Source organism: Anopheles arabiensis, chromosome 3, assembly GCF_016920715.1.
Source record: "Anopheles arabiensis isolate DONGOLA chromosome 3, AaraD3, whole genome shotgun sequence".
In the NCBI taxonomy this organism is placed as follows: Eukaryota; Metazoa; Arthropoda; class Insecta; order Diptera; family Culicidae; genus Anopheles; species Anopheles arabiensis.
This window is the reverse complement of record NC_053518.1, coordinates 68,170,764-68,192,646: the sequence shown is the minus strand read 5'-3', so window position 1 is coordinate 68,192,646 and position 21,883 is coordinate 68,170,764. Positions and strand designations below refer to the sequence as shown.

The 21,883-nt window shown below is 42.0% G+C and overlaps 5 protein-coding genes across 8 annotated transcripts in view; 4 read left to right on the top strand and 1 right to left on the bottom strand.

Annotated features, from left to right (window-relative positions):
* Positions 1–468: 468 nt before the first annotated feature.
* LOC120900594 (pickpocket protein 28-like) lies at positions 469–3,114 on the top strand. The gene is made up of 6 exons (XM_040307816.1): positions 469–657; positions 729–986; positions 1,054–1,471; positions 1,543–2,337; positions 2,421–2,835; positions 2,912–3,114. The coding sequence occupies exons 1-4, from the start codon at positions 533–535 to the stop codon at positions 2,263–2,265; spliced, it is 1,524 nt and encodes a 507-aa protein (XP_040163750.1). The 5' UTR covers positions 469–532; the 3' UTR covers positions 2,266–2,337; positions 2,421–2,835; positions 2,912–3,114.
* A 973-nt stretch (positions 3,115–4,087) lies between these two features.
* On the top strand, positions 4,088–5,980 carry LOC120901158 (pickpocket protein 28-like). Its single transcript, XM_040308868.1, has 4 exons — positions 4,088–4,212; positions 4,285–4,542; positions 4,623–5,040; positions 5,118–5,980. Exons 1-4 carry the CDS (start codon positions 4,088–4,090, stop codon positions 5,919–5,921), a joined length of 1,605 nt encoding a protein of 534 aa, XP_040164802.1. The 3' UTR covers positions 5,922–5,980.
* A 1,456-nt stretch (positions 5,981–7,436) lies between these two features.
* On the top strand, positions 7,437–9,678 carry LOC120902198 (pickpocket protein 28-like). Its single transcript, XM_040310753.1, has 3 exons — positions 7,437–7,680; positions 7,894–8,314; positions 8,389–9,678. The coding sequence occupies exons 1-3, from the start codon at positions 7,454–7,456 to the stop codon at positions 9,193–9,195; spliced, it is 1,455 nt and encodes a 484-aa protein (XP_040166687.1). The 5' UTR covers positions 7,437–7,453; the 3' UTR covers positions 9,196–9,678.
* Positions 9,679–10,305: 627 nt separating this feature from the next.
* On the bottom strand, positions 10,306–12,478 carry LOC120904531 (probable cytochrome P450 6g2). Its single transcript, XM_040314607.1, has 7 exons — positions 12,236–12,478; positions 11,832–12,162; positions 11,553–11,740; positions 11,349–11,479; positions 11,185–11,279; positions 10,837–11,120; positions 10,306–10,757 (listed from the first exon to the last, which is right to left on the bottom strand). Exons 1-7 carry the CDS (start codon positions 12,460–12,462, stop codon positions 10,475–10,477), a joined length of 1,539 nt encoding a protein of 512 aa, XP_040170541.1. The 5' UTR covers positions 12,463–12,478; the 3' UTR covers positions 10,306–10,474.
* A 790-nt stretch (positions 12,479–13,268) lies between these two features.
* LOC120902135 (protein N-terminal asparagine amidohydrolase) overlaps positions 13,269–21,883 on the top strand; it is a 36,113-nt gene continuing 27,498 nt past the window's right edge. For 2 of the 4 annotated variants that reach the window (XM_040310669.1, XM_040310666.1), the window contains exon 1: positions 13,269–13,528. The gene's annotated coding sequence lies outside the window, so the exon portion shown is untranslated. Of the gene's footprint in view, positions 13,529–17,279; positions 17,595–21,883 lie in introns of those variants that run through there. The other 2 variants (XM_040310670.1, XM_040310667.1) reach the window with 1 other exon arrangement.

Here is a 21,883-nt window from a genome sequence, read left to right as displayed (position 1 = left end):
ATCAAATAGAGAGATTTAACAAATCGTTAGTTTAATATTGATCTTATTTTCTGCATCCTTCGTTCCATAAAGACGTAATTTCGTCAATAAACAGTTTACCATTTATTAAATCTATTATTAGTAATCGATAGATCATACTCAAATCCTTTAAACAATAACAATTCACAACGTTACAAATAACATTCAAACACAAATCAAGCGACAATGTTTGAGGAGTAGCACATTAACTAATGCATTACTTAAACAAAGAAACCATTTCCCTCTCGTATTGCTACCGTTTATTATGCAAATGTCATGCATATTAACCATCAATTAAGGGAACCTGGTACGAAAGCATTCAAAGAAAAAGAAAGCTTTATGGTTATTACTTACCTGCGTCATGGTGCTTCTGCTAATTACATGCTACATATATGGGAGTGACGTGGCAGGCAAATTGTTCTCCCAGTTCTAGCCATTAAGTTCGTTGAATCCTTTGCAACTAGTCCCTTCTGAAGCATCTGTTCGTGCGAGTGTGTTTGCCTGTTCATAAAGGATGTCAAAACTCGGTAAACGGTTGCGTCAATCTGTCCGGAAGGAAGTGTTTCGCGAGTACTGTGCCAATAGTTCCATCCATGGTGTACGTTACTTTGACCGTGATGAACGAAAGGCTTGTGAAAGGTGTGTTCAGTTTGTATAGCATTGTATGCATTAATGCTTCTTCAAGTTCATCCTCATACACTTTTTCCTAGATTCTGGTGGCTAGTGGTCTTTCTTCTCTCTATGCTGGGCTGTTGCGTGATGATATACAAGACGTATGTGAAATGGAACCAAACTCCAATCATTGTTACTTTTTCGGAGAAAACCACTCCGGTTTGGGACATTCACTTCCCAGCCATAACGATCTGTCCCGAAACGAAGGTGCCAGCCAGTAAGCTTAACTTCACAGCCGAAATGAACGCACTGCTGCAAGATTACAATTACGTTAACGGAACATCCGACCGGGAGTCGTGAGTAATTCTATGCGATGCTATAACACGTTCACGCATTTATACTTTGTCGTTCTTTTAATATTAGAATCGATCAACTGAAAGCCGTCGCTCAGCTTTGCAACATAATATTTCACTCCGATAATAAATTGCTGCAGTATGTTAATGGTACGGAGGACGACGTGGTAGGCATGTTGAAAAACCTGTCCTTGTCACGCCACAATACGCTTGGGTTGTGTCAGTACAGTAACCAGTACATGCTCTGTGCCGAGCATTTGAAGGAGACGCTCACTGAGGAGGGTTTCTGCTACACCTTCAATATGATGCCGGATGATGAAATCTTTCGTAAAATCTCGCTCCATACGCAGTACACATACACGGAGAGTTGGTTTCCTTTTTCCGATACCGTGACATTGGCACCACTGTACGCACGAGGTGCAGGTCTGCATGCCGGGCTTTTAGTGTATCTCAAGCAAGCGAAGGAAGATGTGGACTACATGTGCACGGTATACCATACAGATGTCATATTAGATTCGGTACGGTGAAAAATGACTCGTCTTGCTCTTCTGTTCCCTAGGGTTTCTCGCAAGGATACAAAGTAATGATTCACGATCCGACCGAGTATCCGCAGGTGTCGATGCGCAACATGCGCATACCCTTTGGTCACGAGATCTCGATCGCGCTCAAGCCTCAAATGATCGTCACTTCCCAATCGGCTGCCGATTTTAGCTGGGAGAAGCGTCAGTGCTTCTTCAATTACGAGCGTTACCTTCGATACTTTAAGATCTACAACCAGGACAACTGTGAACTTGAATGCTTGACCAACGTGACGCTGGCAATGTGTGGATGTGTTCGCTTTTCAATGCCAAGGTCAAAAGATACGAAGGTTTGCCCGCTTTCCATGTGGAAATGTATGTACGATGCTAAATGGTTCATGCACCCAACTGATGATCTTGCAAACTCACGCAACCAAAAGATCAAAGCCATTGTCAATAGATGTAACTGCTTGCCAGCCTGCAGCTCCTTAACGTATGACGTGGAAACCACACAAACCATGCTCAATGTGGAAAAGTTTCTGCAAGTAAACCATGAGTATAATAAGTCAGACAAGTTTTATATTACAACGATAGCGATCTACTTCAAGGAGTCGTACTTCATCACCTCGAAGCGATCGGAGCTGTACGGATGGGTAGACTTTCTTGCAAACTGTGGTGGGCTATTAGGGCTATTCATGGGTGTGAGCATTCTCAGTCTGTTGGAGATATGTTACTTCATTACGATTCGACCATTTACGGTATGAAGTACTGTGAAGCGTATTACAAACGAAGAAACTTTTCTACGACTATCTTGCCGGGGCATCACATCGGAAGTCGTGAGTAATTCTATACAATGCAAGATCAGGTCTGTGCGTTGACTACCCTTAGAGTGTTTTTTTTTTTTGCTGTTCATCTCTAGAATCACTCAGCTGAAAGAAATCTCTCATCTATGTAACTCGTTGTTTCACCCGAATAATGACTTTCTGAAGAACTATACCGATACGGAGGACGACGTCGTTGGCGTGCTGAAAAATTTGTCCCCCTTACGCCACGGTACACTTGGGTTTTGCCAGTATAACCAGTATAAGCTCTGTGACGACCAAATGAAGGAGACGCTCACCGAGGAGGGTTTGTGTTACACCTTCAATTTGATGCCGGAAGAGGACATCTTACGCAAAAGCTCACTCCACACGGAATATACATATACAGATAAAAAGTCTTATTTTCCGGATAACAAGTTATTGACACCACTGTACGCACGAGGTGCAGGACTGCATGCCGGACTTTCACTGTTTCTGACGCAAATGAAGAAGGATGTGGACTACATGTGCACGGTATACCATACATAAGTCAACAGGATCTGGTTAAACTCTAGAGTTATATAATTATTCATTCTCTTCTGTTCCATAGGGATTCTCGCACACTTGAATAGCTAGTTGGTTTAAATCCTAATTTAATTAAAACATTATGTAACATTTTACATCATCACTCAGTGCCCGACCCTGACGAGAAGTTGGAAAAGTATATATCATAATAATGAACTTATCTATGTGCAGGACCGCTTGGAAGTATGCAGATGTGTGTAGATCGAGTACATAATCGAATGAATTACTTAAGCATGCCGGATCGTATGCATACTGCTTTTACAATGTATAATATTACAATTTTTGTATAATGTCCTTAAATCTTCTAAAAAATCATTACTTTATTGGTAGTTAATAAAGTGTTAAAGCCATTAATTCAAATTGAAAGATGTCCTAATTCTTCCATTGTCGCAAGTTTGGAGCATTCCTGTTAGTCATTTTACATGTGTTAAATTTGATTTGATCAATCTCTCACATCTTTAATTCATGACATTCTGTGACGACTTTCTGGCTGTTGTTGTAGTTCGGTTTGCTCTTAGAGATGTGAAGTGTTTGAGCTACACTCGTCTATTTTCTGCCAATTCTTGTCTGATTAATGTGCTTTATGTGACATACAGTGTTCTTTAACGACTTGCTGCGGCATACCGCATCATATAAACGTTAAAATCAATAAACCAAATGACGAATGTCAGCTTGATATGATAGTGGCCTCTCTATCTCTGCAAATTTCATGCATAGTAATAATCCTACGTTTTATACGTTTTTAGCACTACGTTTTAACTACGTACAATGCGTATGTTAGTAGATAAGTTATTGGTAGATATTGTAGTCTACTGCAGTGTGCAAAACAGATTAATTTACTCAAGCACATTCAAGCTTTTTTATCAATACCGTACATTTTATAAAGCCACAAGGATCGATTTTCCTTTCTTGGTGCTGTTGTTTAACGCTTGTTATGCAAATTTCATGCATATGTAATCATCAACTAGCACAATCTGCTGCGAAAGCGTTGAAAGAGAACAAAAAGCTTGTAGTCATTACATACGCGTCTCAGGTAGCTACTATGTCTTAATTGCAACCTGTGAGCGTTAAAAATACACAGGAGGACATCGTTGTAAAGAACTAGGTGCCTTTTCTACTCATTCGGTGAGTTCAATCCATCATAACTAGTTCCTTCTGAATCTTCTGCTCGTACGGGTGTGTTTCGCTTCGTTCAGCAACTATGCCAACGTTCCGTAGACGTTTGCGACGATCCGTCCGGGTGGAAGTGTTCCGCGAGTACTGTGCCAACAGCTCCATCCACGGTGTACGATACTTCGATCGTGATGAACGAACGACCTGTGAAAGGTGTGTCTGTAGTTTCTGCGGGATTGTGTATTTCGATTTTCAGCAAGCATGATCTCATTCATTTTACCGTAGATTCTGGTGGCTGGTGGTCTTTTTACTTTCTATGTTGGGTTGTTGCGTGATGATATACAAGACGTATGTGAAATGGAACCAAACTCCAATCATTGTTACCTTTTCGGAGAAAACCACTCCGGTTTGGGACATTCACTTCCCAGCCATAACGATCTGTCCCGAGACAAAGGTGGCTGCGAATAAGCTTAATTTCACTGCTGAAATGAAAGCACTCTTGGAAGATTACAAGGACATCAACGGAACAACCGAACGGGAGTCGTGAGTTATTCCATGCAATGCTATATTAAATATGTGTGAATTTCTACGGTTAAAGAGTTTTTGCTCCCGTTTATCACTAGCATTGATCAGTTGAAAGCCGTCGCTCAGCTGTGCAACACGATGTTTCATTCAAAATATAACTTGTTGCTGTACCTAAACGATACGGATGAGGACGTCGTTGGCATGCTTAAAAATCTGTCCTTGTCACGCCACAGTACACTTGGATTGTGTCAGTACTGCAACCAGTACATGCTCTGTGACAAACATCTGAAGGAGACACTCACCGATGAAGGTTTGTGTTACACCTTCAATATGAAGCCGGAAGAGGACATCTTTCGCAAACGCTCACTCCAAACATATTATACATACACGGAGAGCTGGTTCCCTTTCTCGGAACATGAAACACTGACCCCACTGTACGCACGAGGTGCAGGATTGCATGCCGGGCTTACATTGTTCCTGCGACAAATCAAGGAAGATGTGGACTACATGTGCACGGTATACCATACAGACGGCAGATGCCATGCTAAATCCAGAAATGAATAAAGACTAATCCTCTTCCTCCTTTTCCATAGGGATTCTCGCAAGGGTACAAGCTTATGATTCATGACCCGGGCGAGTACCCGCAGGTGTCGATGCGAAACATGCGCATACCCTTTGGTCACGAGATCTCGATCGCGCTCAAGCCTCAAATGATGATCACCTCTCAATCGGCCGCCGATTTTAGCTGGGAGAAGCGTCAGTGCTTCTTCAATCACGAGCGTCATCTTCGATACTTTAAGATCTACAACCAGGAAAACTGTGAACTTGAATGCTTGACCAACGTGACGCAGGCAATTTGTGGGTGTGTTCGTTTTTCAATGCCACGATCAAACGACACAAGAGTTTGCCCATTGTCGATGTTTCACTGCATGTACGATGTCAAATGGATTGTGTATGACATTGACGATCCTCAACGTCCAGTCAACGAAAAGATCACGGCAATGGTCGACAGATGTAACTGCTTGCCAGCCTGCAGCTCAATATCTTACGACGTGGAAACTACGCAAACTACGCTCGATCTGGAAAAGTTTCTGCGCGTAAACCATGAGTATGATAGATCGGACAAGTTTTTCATCACAACGATAGCGATCTACTTCAAGGAGTCGTACTTCATCACCTCGAAGCGATCGGAGCTGTACGGATGGGTAGACTTTCTTGCAAACTGTGGTGGTCTGTTAGGCCTCTTCATGGGTGTGAGCATTCTTAGTCTTTTGGAGATATGTTACTTCATTACGATTCGACCATTTTCGGTTAGAAGTAGGATTGCCAGTGTTGAGAAGCGCAAATCGAACGAAGTCCAGAATGCCATGCTTCCAGTTATCACCAAGCGTGAATAGCCAGTGGTAGGTTGAATTGTTTATGATATATTACTATTTGTTTAAAGTTTTACAGTATAACGTCGATTAATCGGGTAGCTCGGGACTGGGTGGTTTATGGATTTTAACGGATAATAGATCCAAAACTATCAAATTGATGTTAAAATTGTAAATTTCTCTGGTTAGACTATTAATCATTAGTACAATAGTATTTTAATCAATAATTATATGTTATACATCAGTTCATGAACAAAAATGAAGCTCGAAAATATCACTATACTCTAGATATCTGCAAAGAAATATTGTTTACTAACTTGAAAATTACTGATGAGAAAACCAGATAATTGACGTTCTATTGTAGTATGATATATGTCAATAGCTTTCATATTATTCCACACAGTTCGTTACAGACGACAAATTGGAGAACTAGATATCAAATTAATGTATTTACCACCAAGAATTACCTCCTTGAAATGTGTAGACATGGAGAACAAATACCATAATCGAATGAATAAATATAACTTTGATTACCGCATTATATAAATATTGTTATTATGCAATGATATCCTTTGGTTGTTCTAATATGTACTGCATTTGCTCTCTATGTCTCCATCCAATTCACTGAAGCATTGAGTTTAGAGTCTACTTACGATCGAACAAAATTACTAGTTCAAAATTACTATAGTAAGACAATTGGTCACACATTCAAACTTAGAGGCGGCCAGTTTTGTAATGCAACTTAAACGCCTTCCTTTTGTTAATATTACAAGTTGAACAAGCCGGCCAATCTGTATTGTACTTTTTTCATCATTTTCATTACTAGTTACGTGAACTTATCACTTGCTTCAACGTTAAAATAAATAACGTATGTAATACATTTCATTATGACTAGGCTTCACTAAGTATGTTTAGTTATATATCCCAATAGTAGTGTAAAATCATGTTAAAAAAGCAGTACTCTAAAGCACATTCAAGCTTAGAACCAACAATGGTCCAGAGAATAAAGCCAAAAGGAACGATGCCCCTCTCTTGATGCTATTGCTTAACGCTTGCTATGCAAATTTCATGCATATGTAATCATCATCCACCATGATATGTGGTCAAAGCGCTCAAAGATGAGCAAAAAATTGCCTAAGGTTATTACTTACGCGTGTCATGTTGCTACTACGAATTAATTACTACCTCTGACCGCTACCCACACGCACGAGGCCATCGTTTTACAGAATAAGATGCCAGTTCTAACCATTCGGTCAGTTGAATCCTTCACAACCAGTTCCTTCTGAATCATCTGCTCGTTCGGGTGTGTTTCGCCTCGCTCAGCAACAATGCAAACGTGCCGTAGACGTTTGCGACGATCCGTCCGGGAGGAAGTGTTCCGTGAGTACTGTACCAACAGCTCCATCCATGGTGTACGATACTTCGATCGTGATGAACGAACGACCTGTGAAAGGTGTGTCTGTAGTTTCTGCGGGATTGTGTATTTCGATTTTCAGCAAGCATGATCTCATTCATTTTACCGTAGATTCTGGTGGCTGGTGGTCTTTTTACTTTCTATGTTGGGTTGTGGCGTGATGATATACAAGACGTACATGAAATGGAACCAAACTCCAATCATTGTTACCTTTTCGGAGAAAACCACTCCGGTTAGGGACATTTACTTCCCAGCCATAACGATCTGTCCCGAGACAAAGGTACACGCAAGGACGCTTAACTTCACTGCTGAAATCGAAGCATTTTTGAAGGATTACAATGACAACAACGGCACATCTGACCAGGAATCGTGAGTTATTCCATGCCCTATACGGCATCAAATACACGACGCACGTTCAATCCAGCCATAGAAATTAATTACCATTCGAACGTGTTACTGCGGAAACGCAGAGATGCGCATACTGGATATCTCTATGAACTGTTATACGCGTCGTGTAGTTGCGGCCTAACATATCAAATATATGTAGATCTTCGCGAGTAAAGAATATTTGTCATTCACTAGCATTGAACAACTGAAAGCCGTCGCTCAGCTGTGCAACATGATGTTTCACTCCAATTATGAATTTTTGCAGTACCTAAACAGTACCATGGACGACGTTGTTGGCACGTTGAAGAACCTGTCTTTGTCACACCATTACACGATTCAGGGATGTGTGTATAGCAACCAGTTCATACTTTGTGACGATCATTTGGCAACAACGCTCACCGAGGAGGGTTTGTGTTATACCTTCAACATGATGCCGGAAGAGGACATCTATCGCAAAAGCTCACTCCACACGGAGTACACGTACACAGAGATGTGGTACCCTGTCCCGGGACATGAAACAGTAACAGAACCAATGTACGCACGTGGCGCAGGATTGCATGCCGGGCTTACATTGTTCCTACGACAAAACAAAGAAGATGTGGACTACATGTGCACGGTATAGCACAGAAACGCCAAATGTCAACTCCAGAAATAATTATAGTTTTTTTTTTCTCAATCTTCGTTCTATAGGGATTCTCGCAAGGGTACAAGCTTATGATTCATGACCCAGGGGAGTACCCGCAGGTTTCGATGCGCAATATGCGTTTACCCTTTGGTCACGAGATCTCGATAGCGCTCAAACCGCAAATGATTGTTACCTCTCCGTCGGCCGCTGACTATAGCTGGGAAAAGCGTCAGTGTTTCTTCAATCACGAGCGTCATCTTCGATACTTTAAGATCTACAACCAGGAAAACTGTGAACTTGAATGTTTGACCAACGTTACGCAGGCAATGTGTGGATGTGTTCGCTTTTCAATGCCACGATCAAACGACACGAAAATTTGCCCATTATGGATGTTTCGATGCATGTACGATGTCAAATGGATTGTGTATGACATTGACGATCCTGATCGTCCGGTCAACGAAAACATCACGGCAATGGTCGACAGATGTAACTGCTTGCCAGCCTGCAGCTCAATATCTTACGACGTGGAAACTACGCAAACTACGCTCGATCTGGAAAAGTTCATGCTCGTAAACCGTCGTAGGTATTTTAGACCGGACAAGTTTTACATCACAACGATAGCGATCTACTTCAAGGAGTCATATTTCATCACCTCGAAGCGATCGGAGCTGTACGGATGGGTAGACTTTCTTGCAAACTGTGGTGGACTGCTAGGTCTCTTCATGGGTGTAAGCATATTGAGTCTATTGGAGATATGTTACTTCATTACGATTCGACCATTTTCAGTTAGAAAGATGTTAGGTAGGTTGGATCAGCGCAAATCAAATGAAGTCCACAATTCACTGCTTGCCGTTGTTACTAAAACTGAATAGCTAGGGAACAGCTTGAGTTCAATATTTTCAGCATTCGATAAGTAAAGGAGAGTTTACTTATCGACCTTGCAATTACATACATAATGCAGTGCAATGTTGTAGCTACAGAGGGCATTTCAATGGTTAACTAGGTCAATAAACAACTGTCCTCATGTTTATAATAATCTTTTTAAAATAATCTTTGAATATGCATCACAGTCTACCACGCACACCATAGTGCTGTGTTGAATATTCAAGATGGCAATTGTTAGAAACACGTGGACAATTATTTATTGTATTGTATCATTTCCTAACAAACTAAATTACAAAATAGTAAGAAGTAACATGTTTAGAAATCGACTGCTTCTATAAACATATAGCTAGTAGCACTTTAAAGTATAAAACTCGTGGTAGGTAAATTACGGTCATGCTAAAACGCAGCGCCTAGCCGACGATAGATCTCAAATAGCGCCATCTATTGATAAACCCAGGTTACTAATCTCTCACTAGTGCTCTTCTTAGTGATTCAGGTACTCCGGAAGCATTAGCGTATCTCGAATATTAGCGTAAGTCAAATTTCGAGGTTTTCAGTCAAATTATAGCTAATTTTCATAAAATTTTGCTTGAAGTGGTAGGCTTTAGCCACTAAATTAGTTATTTGATCTGATTTTAACTGAAGATTACAATGTTATACCTTTTTAAATGTTTTTAATATTCGACCAAAAGGGAATTTATTTTGCATTTGACATTAGATGTGTCAAATTAGTACAATTTGCTGTCAAATTTAAAAAATAGCGTAAAGCGAAATCGCTTATATCCAGTATGGCGTATATCGGGGAATACCTGTAATTGCAAAACACTGCAAACACAATACAGTCTGTTCCCGAGTTACGCGGTTTCTACGTTCCCAACGAATCCGCGTAACTCGAATATCCGCGTAAGTCGAATTTCATGTTTTTTTACTAAAATACTATTGATTTCTCGGAGTTTTTTATTTGATGTAGTACTTTTATACACCTTGTTATTTATTTGATATGATTCGTGCGGAAAATTCTAATATTTCTGGCTTTTAAGCGGTTTCCATTTGTTAACGAAAATGCAATTTTTACCGAACTTGAAGCAAACTGTATTGATTTGACATTTAATCTGTCAAATTTATAAAACCGCGTATCTCCGAATCCGCGTAAGTCGAGAACCGTGTAACTCGGGATCAGACTGTACTTTTCATCATTTATTGTAAGCATAAAACATATCATACCTACAGTACTACCGCACAGCACTAACCTACACACTAAGCCCCCTATCGCCGCTCAAACACAATCCGCAAACCATCCCGTGCCTGATAAACGAACGAGCGCGAATCAATTGCGAACGGTTTATCGTTCGGCCCGACCGTCACGCGATAGTTTAGAATCAGCTTCACCATCGCCAGCTTCACCTGGGCCTGAGCGAATCGCATCCCCAGGCACATCCTTGGCCCCTCGCCAAAGGGCAAAAACGTCGCGCCCTCGTGCGTCACCTTCCGGGCCGGGCTGAACCGTTCCGGGTCGAACTGGTGCGGTTCGGGATAGTACTTCGGGTCCCTGGAAACGAAATAAGCAAGAAGAAATTTCATGAAACCTTCAAACATAAGCCAAATGAAAGGAAACCACACACACTCACATGTGTATTGCAAGAACGGGAATAAGGATGGGTGTGCCTTCGCGCACGTATATGCTCATGTCGTGCCCCTGCTCGTCCCGGAAGCCCTTTCGCATAATGTACTTTTTGGTGCACACTTTGTGCATCGTTGCGGCCGGTGGATGCATGCGCAGCGTTTCCAGCATCACCCAGTCGAGGTATTCGAGTTGCTGCAATGCATCAAAGTCCAGCTGGCCACCGTTTGCGTCGATCCGTTTCTTCACCTCGTTGTACAAGTTTTGCTGCACTTCGGGGCTTTTTGCGAGCTAATGAAGATATTTAAAATAATATATTAAATCAATAAGATCCATTTAACCCAACAGTACTCACTCTGTATAGGGCAAAGCCAAGCACCACACTGGATGTTTCGAAACCTTCCAGGAAGATGGTGAGCGCGTGAGCTGTAATTTCCGTCTGAGTGGCATCTAAAACAGACGAGAGTGTAGAATTCACATTAAAATAATTTTTAAAGGGTGAATCAATCCGATACGTACTACTCTTTTCTCTATTCTTGAGGAAAGATTGAAGTAAATCTTCCTGCACGGTCTTCTCTGAAGCCGATCGTTGAATGATGAGATTAGCCACAAGCGATCGAATCCATTCGTCGACATCCTTTAGCAAAAAGCTGAAGAAACAATACATAGTTACGAGGGTTTAGAGAGTGTGCCTTCGATATCTTCCAGCTGCAATCCACTCACGGCACTGGGATGTACTTCGCCACCGTTGGCAGAAACACGGCCATCATCGTCTTCACCGTGGCCATGGGTGACGTTTCGAACACGCGCCTTCCCATGCGCCGAAACTCGCTCTCCTGCTCCCCAAAGCAATCGCCATCGATGCTGAACGTACACGCAACGACATTCTGCGTGGTAAACCGGGCAGCTATCTTCACAATGTACAATGATACGCAAAGGCCAGAAAAAGATTAAAATACATCCTAACGAGCCGATAAGTTTATCCAACCTCCACAGGCTTACCTCTTTAGCCTCGAGCTCCTGGGCCACATGACGCCCGATAAAGGTCACGAACGCATCGGCCACCGATTCCATCACCGGGAAGAGCTGCTTTATCTTGGCCCCGGTAAACGATGGCGTCAGCAGGCTGCGGGAACGCTTCCACCGCTCGCCGGTCACCAGGAAGGGGTCGTGCGATAGCAGCGGGTCCTGCCGCACGTCCAGCAGGAAATCGTTGTTGGCAAAGCAATCGAAATCACGGCTCAGGATGTTTTTCACCAGCACTGGGTCCTTCACCATGATGGCTGGGGTGAATATTTTAAAGTAACCCACGAACGGTTTGTCCGGATAGGCACTGCACAAGATGGGAAATAAAGCCTTCACAAATGAACATTTAGCAGAAAAATAAACCCCACCTCAATACTCACTTGTACCAATCGCTCGCCAGCTCGGAGATATGTTTCTTGAGCGTTAGCGAAGGGCCCAGATTGCCCGTTAGCAGCGACGGTTTCGGATACGGCACCCCATCGATCTCCCAGAACTTGTAGTTATGCTTCACCAGCCAGTAAAGCAGCGCAACGAGGGCAATCAGCGGCACTGCCACCAGCGGATGGTGGTAAAACAATCCGCCCAGCAACAAGCTGGACACGAACATCTCGCACCGAGCGCAAAACGCCAACTGAACGAAACGCGGCAACTGAAGGTGTTCGTAGCTGCACCGCTGGCGCTGCATATCACCGATAAACCGATAAGAAGCTGACCAACGTGTCCCCGTTTGGCAAGATAAAAATAAAACAACGATACCGTTCTTAATTCGTACTGATATTACACCGATTAGGTAACCGATGAATTGCAGTTTTGCGATAAGAAGCTGATGCTGAAAGTAAAGAAATGACACGAGCAGTTGAGTGTGTTTCGGTTGCGTTTGAATTTATTGTACGCGAGCACGTGCAAGTTGCGCGCAAGCGGATGTGGTGCTTTTGTGCAACATGTTGTGCAGTCTTAAAACTTTAAAACGGAATGAGAAATCAAAAACAACAGATTTGGTGTATTCAACATAATGATGTAATTCATAAGAAAGGTTATGATTCACATTATTTGGTAACATTTCATCGGATTTTGGAAAATAACAGTTGAAAATGTTGAACTGAAAGGAATACTCTCAGCGATGACACACGATCCCATCAGGATGTAAGTACTGAACATTGTACTTTAAACGTGAAAATCTTGCAAAGCGAATTGCACAAAGGGGTCCAGTTTTTATTTATTAATTTGTCAAAATAATTTATTATTGATCGATTTGAAAACACATTTCACACTAAACTTAATTTATCAACCTCATTTTCAGCGTAATTCAAACAATTAACCGCAAAAATTATTGCAATTCTAAATATGTTTGTCAACCATGCACCACCACAGGACCAACCACTGTGCAAGCGCTTTGTTGTGATTCTGGCCCAAGCACAGCGAAGGTTTTCGTAGCTGCCAGCTGATCGTTTTGGTGCAGGCGTAGAAAATTAGTTACGTTGTTTTTGCTACTTTTTTGGTGCAAATTAGTTTACTTCCGTGCGGTACAAACGGGGGAAAAGTGTTCATGGTGCTAGTAACGAAAGAGCTTAAGCAATATACACAATTACCGTTGTATTGCCGTAAACATTGTACAAATCCTGTTCCTACGCCTGTGTCGGGTGCGATTGTTGTGTTGTACATTCGCTTCGTAGGTAAGTTTATTAAAAAGCGTCCTTTTTATAAACGTAAACACACAGCAGTTACATTATTACATACTATCGACGATTGAATAATTCAACAAGCAGTGCTTAACTGTTCCGGTGCGATAAGAAAGTACCGACAACTCTGCCCCATTAAGGAAAGCATAAACCACAACTTATCCAGTCCTGCATTATCCTTATCGGCCGGTTATTCCATCGCGTTTGTCGGTTGATTCTTTTTTTGTTTTTGTTTTTGTTTTTCATCCCGTTTCTACACACTTCATCGCACCCGGCGATCAAAAACCTTTATCGATCGAAGAACGATGCGAAAAGAGAATGAAATGTGAAATTCCACCACCCTGTCTTCCCTACCCTTCGCACGGAAGATTGTCTTCGGCGATGTGTCCGATCGATCGAAAAAGGCGAAAGAAGAAAGGGATCAAAAAGTGCATCGATCGGAAGCCGACTTGTCCGTTTTTGTTTTCCTTTTTTTGTTTTATTCTTGTCCGCACGTCCAAAACGCATATTTGCGTGTGTGTTTTTTCTCTGTTCTTAATTCGTTTTTTTTTTTTGTTCTTCTCTTCTTGCTCTGCAGACAGGAAACGTACGGTCAATAAAAATTGGAAACGTACGATAAATGTATTATTATTTGAAAACGGGCACCCAGGTACCCGCGACCGGAAGTCGCCGTGCCGAAGCCCAGACACGGGTGACGTCGGTTTGTGACGGCTGCTGCTACTTTACGAGGGTCACTTGGAATATGGTGGTCACTCGTGGTTGCAATAGCTATCTGCGATAGGTATTTCTATACCTTTAGTACCGTTTTTTTGGTTCAAACTTCTGAAAAATTCAATTTAAATTTGATTTAAAAATAGTATTTCGAGTTCACTGGGTCATTTTGCGCTGTAGAAGGTCTAGAATCCATCCGCACAACCGTCGCAGATAATCAGCATAACGGACCCCAAATCTCAATTATGGCAAATTATCACACCGTGCAAAACCACAATTGAACTGTCACGATACACACCATCGGCTGACATCGATTCCATTTCGCAAACAATTCCGATCCAGTCCGATTCCCTTCCCTCTTTTTGTGATCGGTGGTCTCGTTGAGTGTACCAGCGGTAAGCAAATAGTAGCCACAGCATTCAAGGCTCTGTGGCTCGTGTTGATTGTGGGTAATTTGTTGTGGCGAACCATTTGAGTTGGAGCCCTCCATCGATCCAGCGCCTTCAGGATGGCCCCGAGCGACCTTGTGCACTTGCTTTATGCCGTACTGTGCTGGAATGGATGGAGCTGGAGACGGTGTGCGCATCATCATCATCATCGCCACCACCACCACCACTTTCACGATGAGTTCAAGATATCACTCGAACCCTCTCTTTGAGACCCCGCGAGGGACGGACGGACAGCAGAATCTCTGACCGGTGAACGTCACCACTGGACACTCTTCACTCTTGACCGGGTTGCAGCGGTCGCACCACTTCCAACCAGCGCCAACTACTCCAAATAATGTTCCTGGCGATTGTTCCAGCGCGATAACCGAAACCAGATTCCTTCAAGTACGGTCGCGTTATCAGAATCCAATGCAAGCATTTACCATCGATCTCATAATCCATCCTCGTCGCCATCGGCTGGGCCAGGCAATCTGCATCTTCTGCATCACCCGGTCAATCAAGGCCACCGAAAGGGTAAGGAATGATTGCACTTTCGCACAAAAAACGGATCACGGGCACGATTCTCGTTCTGCCTTTTTTCCTGTACGGCGAATCGTAATGTAAATCATTTCGGCCACCGTGGCATGTTCCTTCTCTATCTGTTGGGATCATTCCGTTGTTGGGTGGTAAATTATGTATCCCATTTGTGGTTTGGCACTTGGAGCATGCCCATACACACACACACTCACACGTAAAAGGTGGCAAACGCAAAAATTATCACCTCATTCACGATTGAAGGTGTAATTTGCCTTATTTTGCATCATTTGCCTGATCTGATTGATTTGGTTCAATATGTTATGGAGGAGATTCGTAGCTTGATGCCTTTGGCTGAGTTCATTTTCATCGCTTAAAAATGTCTTTTGGAAACCTTTTTTTGTAAGGCATACTGAACTCCCACATCTCTTATGAAAAAAACAAAACCAATCCCTCATTATTGCTAAGGTCAAAAACGACCGGTTTTTTTTTTTTTGTGCCTGTGTGGTTGTTTCGGTTTAGATGTTGAAGCATCATTTTCGATGGCATTTTTCGATGGCAGTTCTCTAGGCTCTCTCTAGCACACTGTAGCACACTTGAAGCGACGGGGGGGATTTCCACCGTTTGTTGCGATCTTGCTTGATGGAGGTTCATCTTGGTTTTTGGAGTGTAGAGACAACATTTGCTGTGTAAATTGTACGTCCTCTCGCCGTCCGTCCGTTCGTTAAAACAGTGGCAAGTGTCTCGGGTGGCTCATTAAGCAAAAGCGCGCACCCGAGGGAAGTAGGAATGTGTCCTTTTTGGTTTGCTTTTTTTTGGATCAATGAAAAGCTTTTGAACCTTTTTTGTTTGTTAAAGTGACTCATTCGTAAGGATTTTTCACAAATGTTGAATGATTTGTTGCATGTTTATTCGCAATGAGTATAGTCAGCAAGTTAAAATGTTAATATCTTAGTTGCTTTGTTGTTTTACAGGGTTTTTCCGGGGTTCTCATAGTTGTGGGACACTTCTTTGACTCTTTCCAACTGGAAGTGAACTTCATATGATGGTAATTGCACTCTTTTTTGACAGGCGCCTTGGAAATTCCTATTAGATTTGTCCAGCAAGGGTGCTATAGAGCCCAATTCCCATTACATTAAGTTCATTTCAAGTAGGAAAAAGTCAATCAAGTGTTGCATAGCTATGAGAACGCCTGGAAATCCCTGTATTAATTTTATATGTTTCTGCTAATTTTATATTATTTTCTATGAACCATAGAAAATATCTGTATAATGGTAATGTTCAATGTAAAATAAAGAGCTCGCTAGAAAAGCAAAAGCCAAATTAAGATATTCAATCAATCACTCTCAAATAGTTTATTTTTTTGTATTATTTTATTTTATTTATTATTTTGCGTGTTGTTTCACGTTTTAGCTTCATTTTTCTCTCTTTTTGTTTTTTGTAGTTTTTTTTAAGTTGTTTATATTTACTACATTCTCTTGCATTTTTTTCTCTCTTCAGTTTAGTATATGTACAAGTTTTTGTTTTAATTTCAGTTAAATATGTTTTATTTTTCTATATTCCATTTCAGAAATTTTAGTTTTTTTTACTTCGTATCTTTATTCATAATTTCAATGTTACCGTTATGTTTTAAAATCAATTTTAATCATTTTAAACAATTTCACTTCGATGATACAACAGTCTATACAAGTCTACCGTGCGCAATTCAAATCCCGAAATCATGCGGTTCAGCGTTTTCAGTCTTATCGTGGCGACTTATTTTTAAACTTAATCGCTCCCAAAAGCAGTCCCTTCGTACCGGAGCACCATTGCCGCGTACGAATCCGCTCACACCCCGACCGGCGGCTAGTCCTAAAGGTGTCCAGCCAACTGCGGTTCAATCGTATGTGTATTGGTGGTGCATTCGTGCTTTCCGACAACAAAAAGGGCGTTCGTTCGGCGGTTTCACCTCGTGTGTGCGTGTGCCGAGCTTTGAAAGCGACCGCGCGCGCGCCGTCATCTTTTACTTGCATCGCGGTCGGGAAAGCTTTCGCTGGAGCGTTCAGTCGCCGTCCGATATTGTTCCGAGCCGGATGTTTTCGGGTAGCGCTCTGGTGCGTTGCTAGGGATTTTGACGAGTCCTCTCGAGTACGATCTCGTATGGTTTCGCGTTATCCATATAATCTGTGTACAAGACTTAAACACACCCCGTGTGTTGTGCGTGAATTGTGTTAAATCGTACGCGAAGTGGGATGTGAAGGTGCGTTGCACGTGATGGTGTTTTTAAAAATTGTTACCAAGTGGTGCCGGTCGCTGGTTTAAACAACTCGTAAACAATTCTACCCCTTGAAGGCAAACCAGCTGGAGACCGTTTTAGTGAGTGCATAAAAGAACGAAACTATCCAAAGGTACTTACATTATTTGAAGTTGTCATTGTGTTCGACATACAGTCGTAAAAAGTTATTTTATATTATTTTACCCTACATTAATTTGATCCGTTTAGTCATTATATTGCCATGTGCATTTATGAAGAGTCAAACTAAAAAAGAGTGAATTACAGAGAAGAATCGTTATGGTAACACCATCATGTTTTGTTCCTCTGATATATTACTGTTTATTCTCTTCTCTTCGTACTTGATTGATAGATGTTGTTTAAGGTTTTTTGTTTCATTGTGTCGATTACTTTACTGTTTATCTCATTATTACAAACATTGATGATACCTGCACTGCATACTCTTTGTTTTTTTTTATAAATGATCATGTGTATTTATTGTTTTATTTGTCTGTTGAATTCACATGTTAATTGCATAGTTTCGGTACAGCAATGAGATGTTATTTAGATGAAGTTATTTGTTTATTGTGTACAGTTGTTTTTACTTCAATATTTTTATTAGTTATCTGCGGCTATTTAGCTTTTTTTTATTACTTAATATGTCCAGAATCTATTTGTTCAGATTTGTTCTTGGTCAGGGTCTGTTGTTTAGCCACTCTTTCCCGTTCCAATGCATCACCATAGCGAAAGGTTGCATTTACCTAGCAATCGGGAACTTCTTGCTAAAACCGTACTGGATCTGTGCACGGTTTGTACTATGTTTTGCGCCAGGCCTTGCTGGAAATAAACGCTTACTCTGGCGCGCGCGCGCACTAAACAAGGGCGAGCCAAGATGAGATGAAAAATAAACCCCGCAACCATCGAAACAGAGGGGGCGGAGGTGCTCCACGATGAAGGAAGCAAACCGACATGAAGCAAGGTAACAAAAACGATATGACCACAACAACGAAGGAACGAAAGCAACAACAAAAAACAACAAACCACTCGCTCCACGCCGGTTGAACGATAATAATCTTTCCCTGCGCTTACTTGCGTTTTGGCCGCGGCATATTACCAAAGCACCATTATACCGAGCAAAAGCAGCAAAAAAACGGGGAGGACGGATGGCAAGAGTAAATAATATTTAACATATTCCAAGCCGCTGCCGGTCGGTTCGTCTCCAGGTGGTGATGGTGTCTTATATCGGGGTGGCTTACGCTGATCGCTGTCCGCTGCTGGGGCGATCTTGCGCCGCTGCGCTCACAATTGCTATTTGTCGTCTTTGTAGCCCCGGTCTCTAGGAAGCTGCACCGGTCGCGCTGGTGCTCGGGCTACTCGACAGCGCCGGCCTTCCGTACCTTGTTCGTGGAGCCGAAGGTAACGCTTATGCCGTTTAGAGACTCCCCCTTTAAAAAACGACTAAGGCAAAAAGAAGAAGCTGAGTTACAGTAGAACAGCTGAAGAGGTAACAAGTATGCCGTCGTACGTTACAGTTCTTTGCTGGCGCTGCTGCTCCAACCGGATTACAGAAGAGTTTTACAGAAAAGAAAAGAACGTAAAACAGCACACGTTTACAGACACACACGCGAGTTCTGTGCTTCTGCAACGTAAAATAAAACGAAACGTAAACTCCGCACGGATTGCCGGTGCAGAAGCATTAACTCGGCTGGAGAGGAGCAATGTGTTGGGTACGATGGTGTTTGTCCGTATCACCCTGGAGGCGATACTGCCAGAGCGGATCGCCCGGATGTCGATCCCGCTGCTGTCCCGTGGGAGTTTGGCTGGCTTTGATGAGCACAGTCCTGCGCCATGATTTGTGTGCGATGTTAATAGCGATCACTTTTGACAGCACTTCGGCACAAAATTCTTTTGAGCTAATTGCATTACGGGGCGGCGTACGATTCGCTTGCTCTCTCGCGTCGTCCGGTGCAGAGCGAGGTGCATTTTGGGGCTTGTCGGATTGGATTGGTGCACTAGAAAAATGGATTGATTGAGCGTGTAAAGTGCACTCAAGAGGATGGGAACAGGTCGTGGGAGTAGTTCATGGAAGAGGAAGGCTTTTTAACGGAACATTTGAGCATTAAAATCAGTTTTCAAAGCATATAATCTTAAAATTTTATATATCATAGTCTATTGTTGATATATATGTTCTTTTAAACGTTTTTGTTTATTTTATGCCGATTTAATGGTGTTTATTGAATTTATTATTTTATTTGTATTCTTTTTATTATTATTATTATTTTTATTTATTTTATTTATTAGTTTTTTGGGTATAATTATTCATTTTCATATTCATATTCATTGTTTATCCATTTTGTTTATTGATGTTTTGTAATCTGTTTTATTAGAAAGATATTATATATTTTATTGTTTTTCGACATAGTTTTCAATGTTTGAGAGTTTTATTGTTTTACTGTACTATTATGCTTTATTTTATTTCATGCGTCTAATTTGTTTTAATGTATTTTATGTCTATATTTCATTTCTTATCTTTTCTTCTATTGTTCAAATGCTTTATGGACGATGGGGTGATTATTTGTATCTTTTATTTTTTCCCATTGTTTTACACCTTTTATCTTTTATCTCAAAATATTAATATTTGAAATTCTTTTAATTGTGTTTTGTTTTTCGACATACGCGCTTTTACCTTTTACCCTTCAATGATCTATTCATTTTTGAATAATAAACATTACTTTAAACCTTATTTTAATATTTCTCCATTTTTACACCCATTACTTCCACGTGATAGAATAGCTTCAAAATAGAAAAATATACACCACACAACTCCAGCTGCGTTACGATATCGTTGGTACATTCTTCACTGTGCAACCGCGAGAAATTTCAATGCGGCGCCAAGCGAGAAAACCTTCAAATTGGTCACTCTTCCCACTTGCCCATTTATTCGTTCGTTCCATTCTTCACTCTTCAGGTTGTGTTTGTTTGTGTGTTTCCACTCGCGACACTTGCAACGGAAGGAGTGTATTCATCTTTGCTCCATCTTTTTTCTACCATTCTTCCCTTACTTTAACTTTGCTGTACCATTATCCCACGAAGACACTTGAGCGAGAGATGGGATTGGGTCCCCGAGCTAGGGCATCATAAAATAAAACACTGCATCACTCTGGCTAGCAATAGTGGTGGTAGTAGTAGTAGTAGTGTTACACAGCGATGCATATGTAATGGATGCACCACACACTTTGCGTTGCTGCGCCCATTCGCTGCTCCTCCCTGTCTCTTGTTGCACCGAATTTATGCACAGTAATACCGGCGTCGGTGAAGAGCAACATAAAATCATACACAACCAGATGGACGGCAGATGCGTGCTGTGTCGGAATTGGTTGCTGGTGCAGCGTCTAATCTCGATTTGTGTGTCCGTGCGACACAATTCTTCTCTGCCATGGTTTTATTATTATTTTTGCTGTGCCGTGGAAAGATTTATGTGAGGTTAGATGCGGTTGCCGCGACTCACATTAGTTAGCGGATTTACTGTAACCGCTAAACCGGGTCCCCTAAACTACTGATCATTGGGTGGGTATTGCACAGTCTTGCGGAAGATTTAATAATTCATAAGAAAACTTCTTTCGTTTAGTTAATTTGATAATTTATAATAGCAAAACAAAAAAAAACCGTTTGCTTGTCTACGAGACGACAAGGCACGACGACAAGGTGACGTAAAAGGAAGGCGCACGGAAGGCGCGGGCAATGAGAAATAATGGAAATAACTAATAGTATTATAAAAATTAGTCAAGCTCACCTCTCCAGCAGGCTTTTCTCGTCTCACCGAGTTTTACGACCCTCCCGCGTGCACCCCCTTTGGCCCGGCTCTCGGGCCACGGTGCAATGAAATATATATTCGCAATTAATCTTCCGCTGGCAATCGCTTGTACTCCTGCAGCCACAACAAAACCACCACCATCACCACCGAGTAGGAAGGGCTGTTTTCTGTATGTTTCTGCATCCATACCGCCATCCACGGTTCCAGGTTGTTGCGACGATGCCTCATCTCTCTTTTGCGTCCGCGCCGTGCGCGATAAGACAAAAACGCGAAGAAAAATGTGTGCAAAGTAAGAAGTACATGCTCTGGTGCTGCTGCTGCTGCTGCTACTACTACTGCCGCGCTTGCCTTGGCCACAAAACCCGGAACGAGAATGACCGTGTGCGCGCGCAACGCAAACGCGCCCAAACTTCCAGCGCCAATCTTGCGCTTGAAGATCCAAGAAGAACCTAATTCCTAGCCTAGACACCGGGCTGTGTTGAGGCAGAAGTAGCAGCAGCAACCCTTCCCCAGAGTGCGATACTTTATCTCGGCGGCGTTGGCCCCGAAACGATGCTACGTGCTTCTTATTGTGTTGCAGAAGACCGTGAGGAAGGAACCCTTGGAGATGC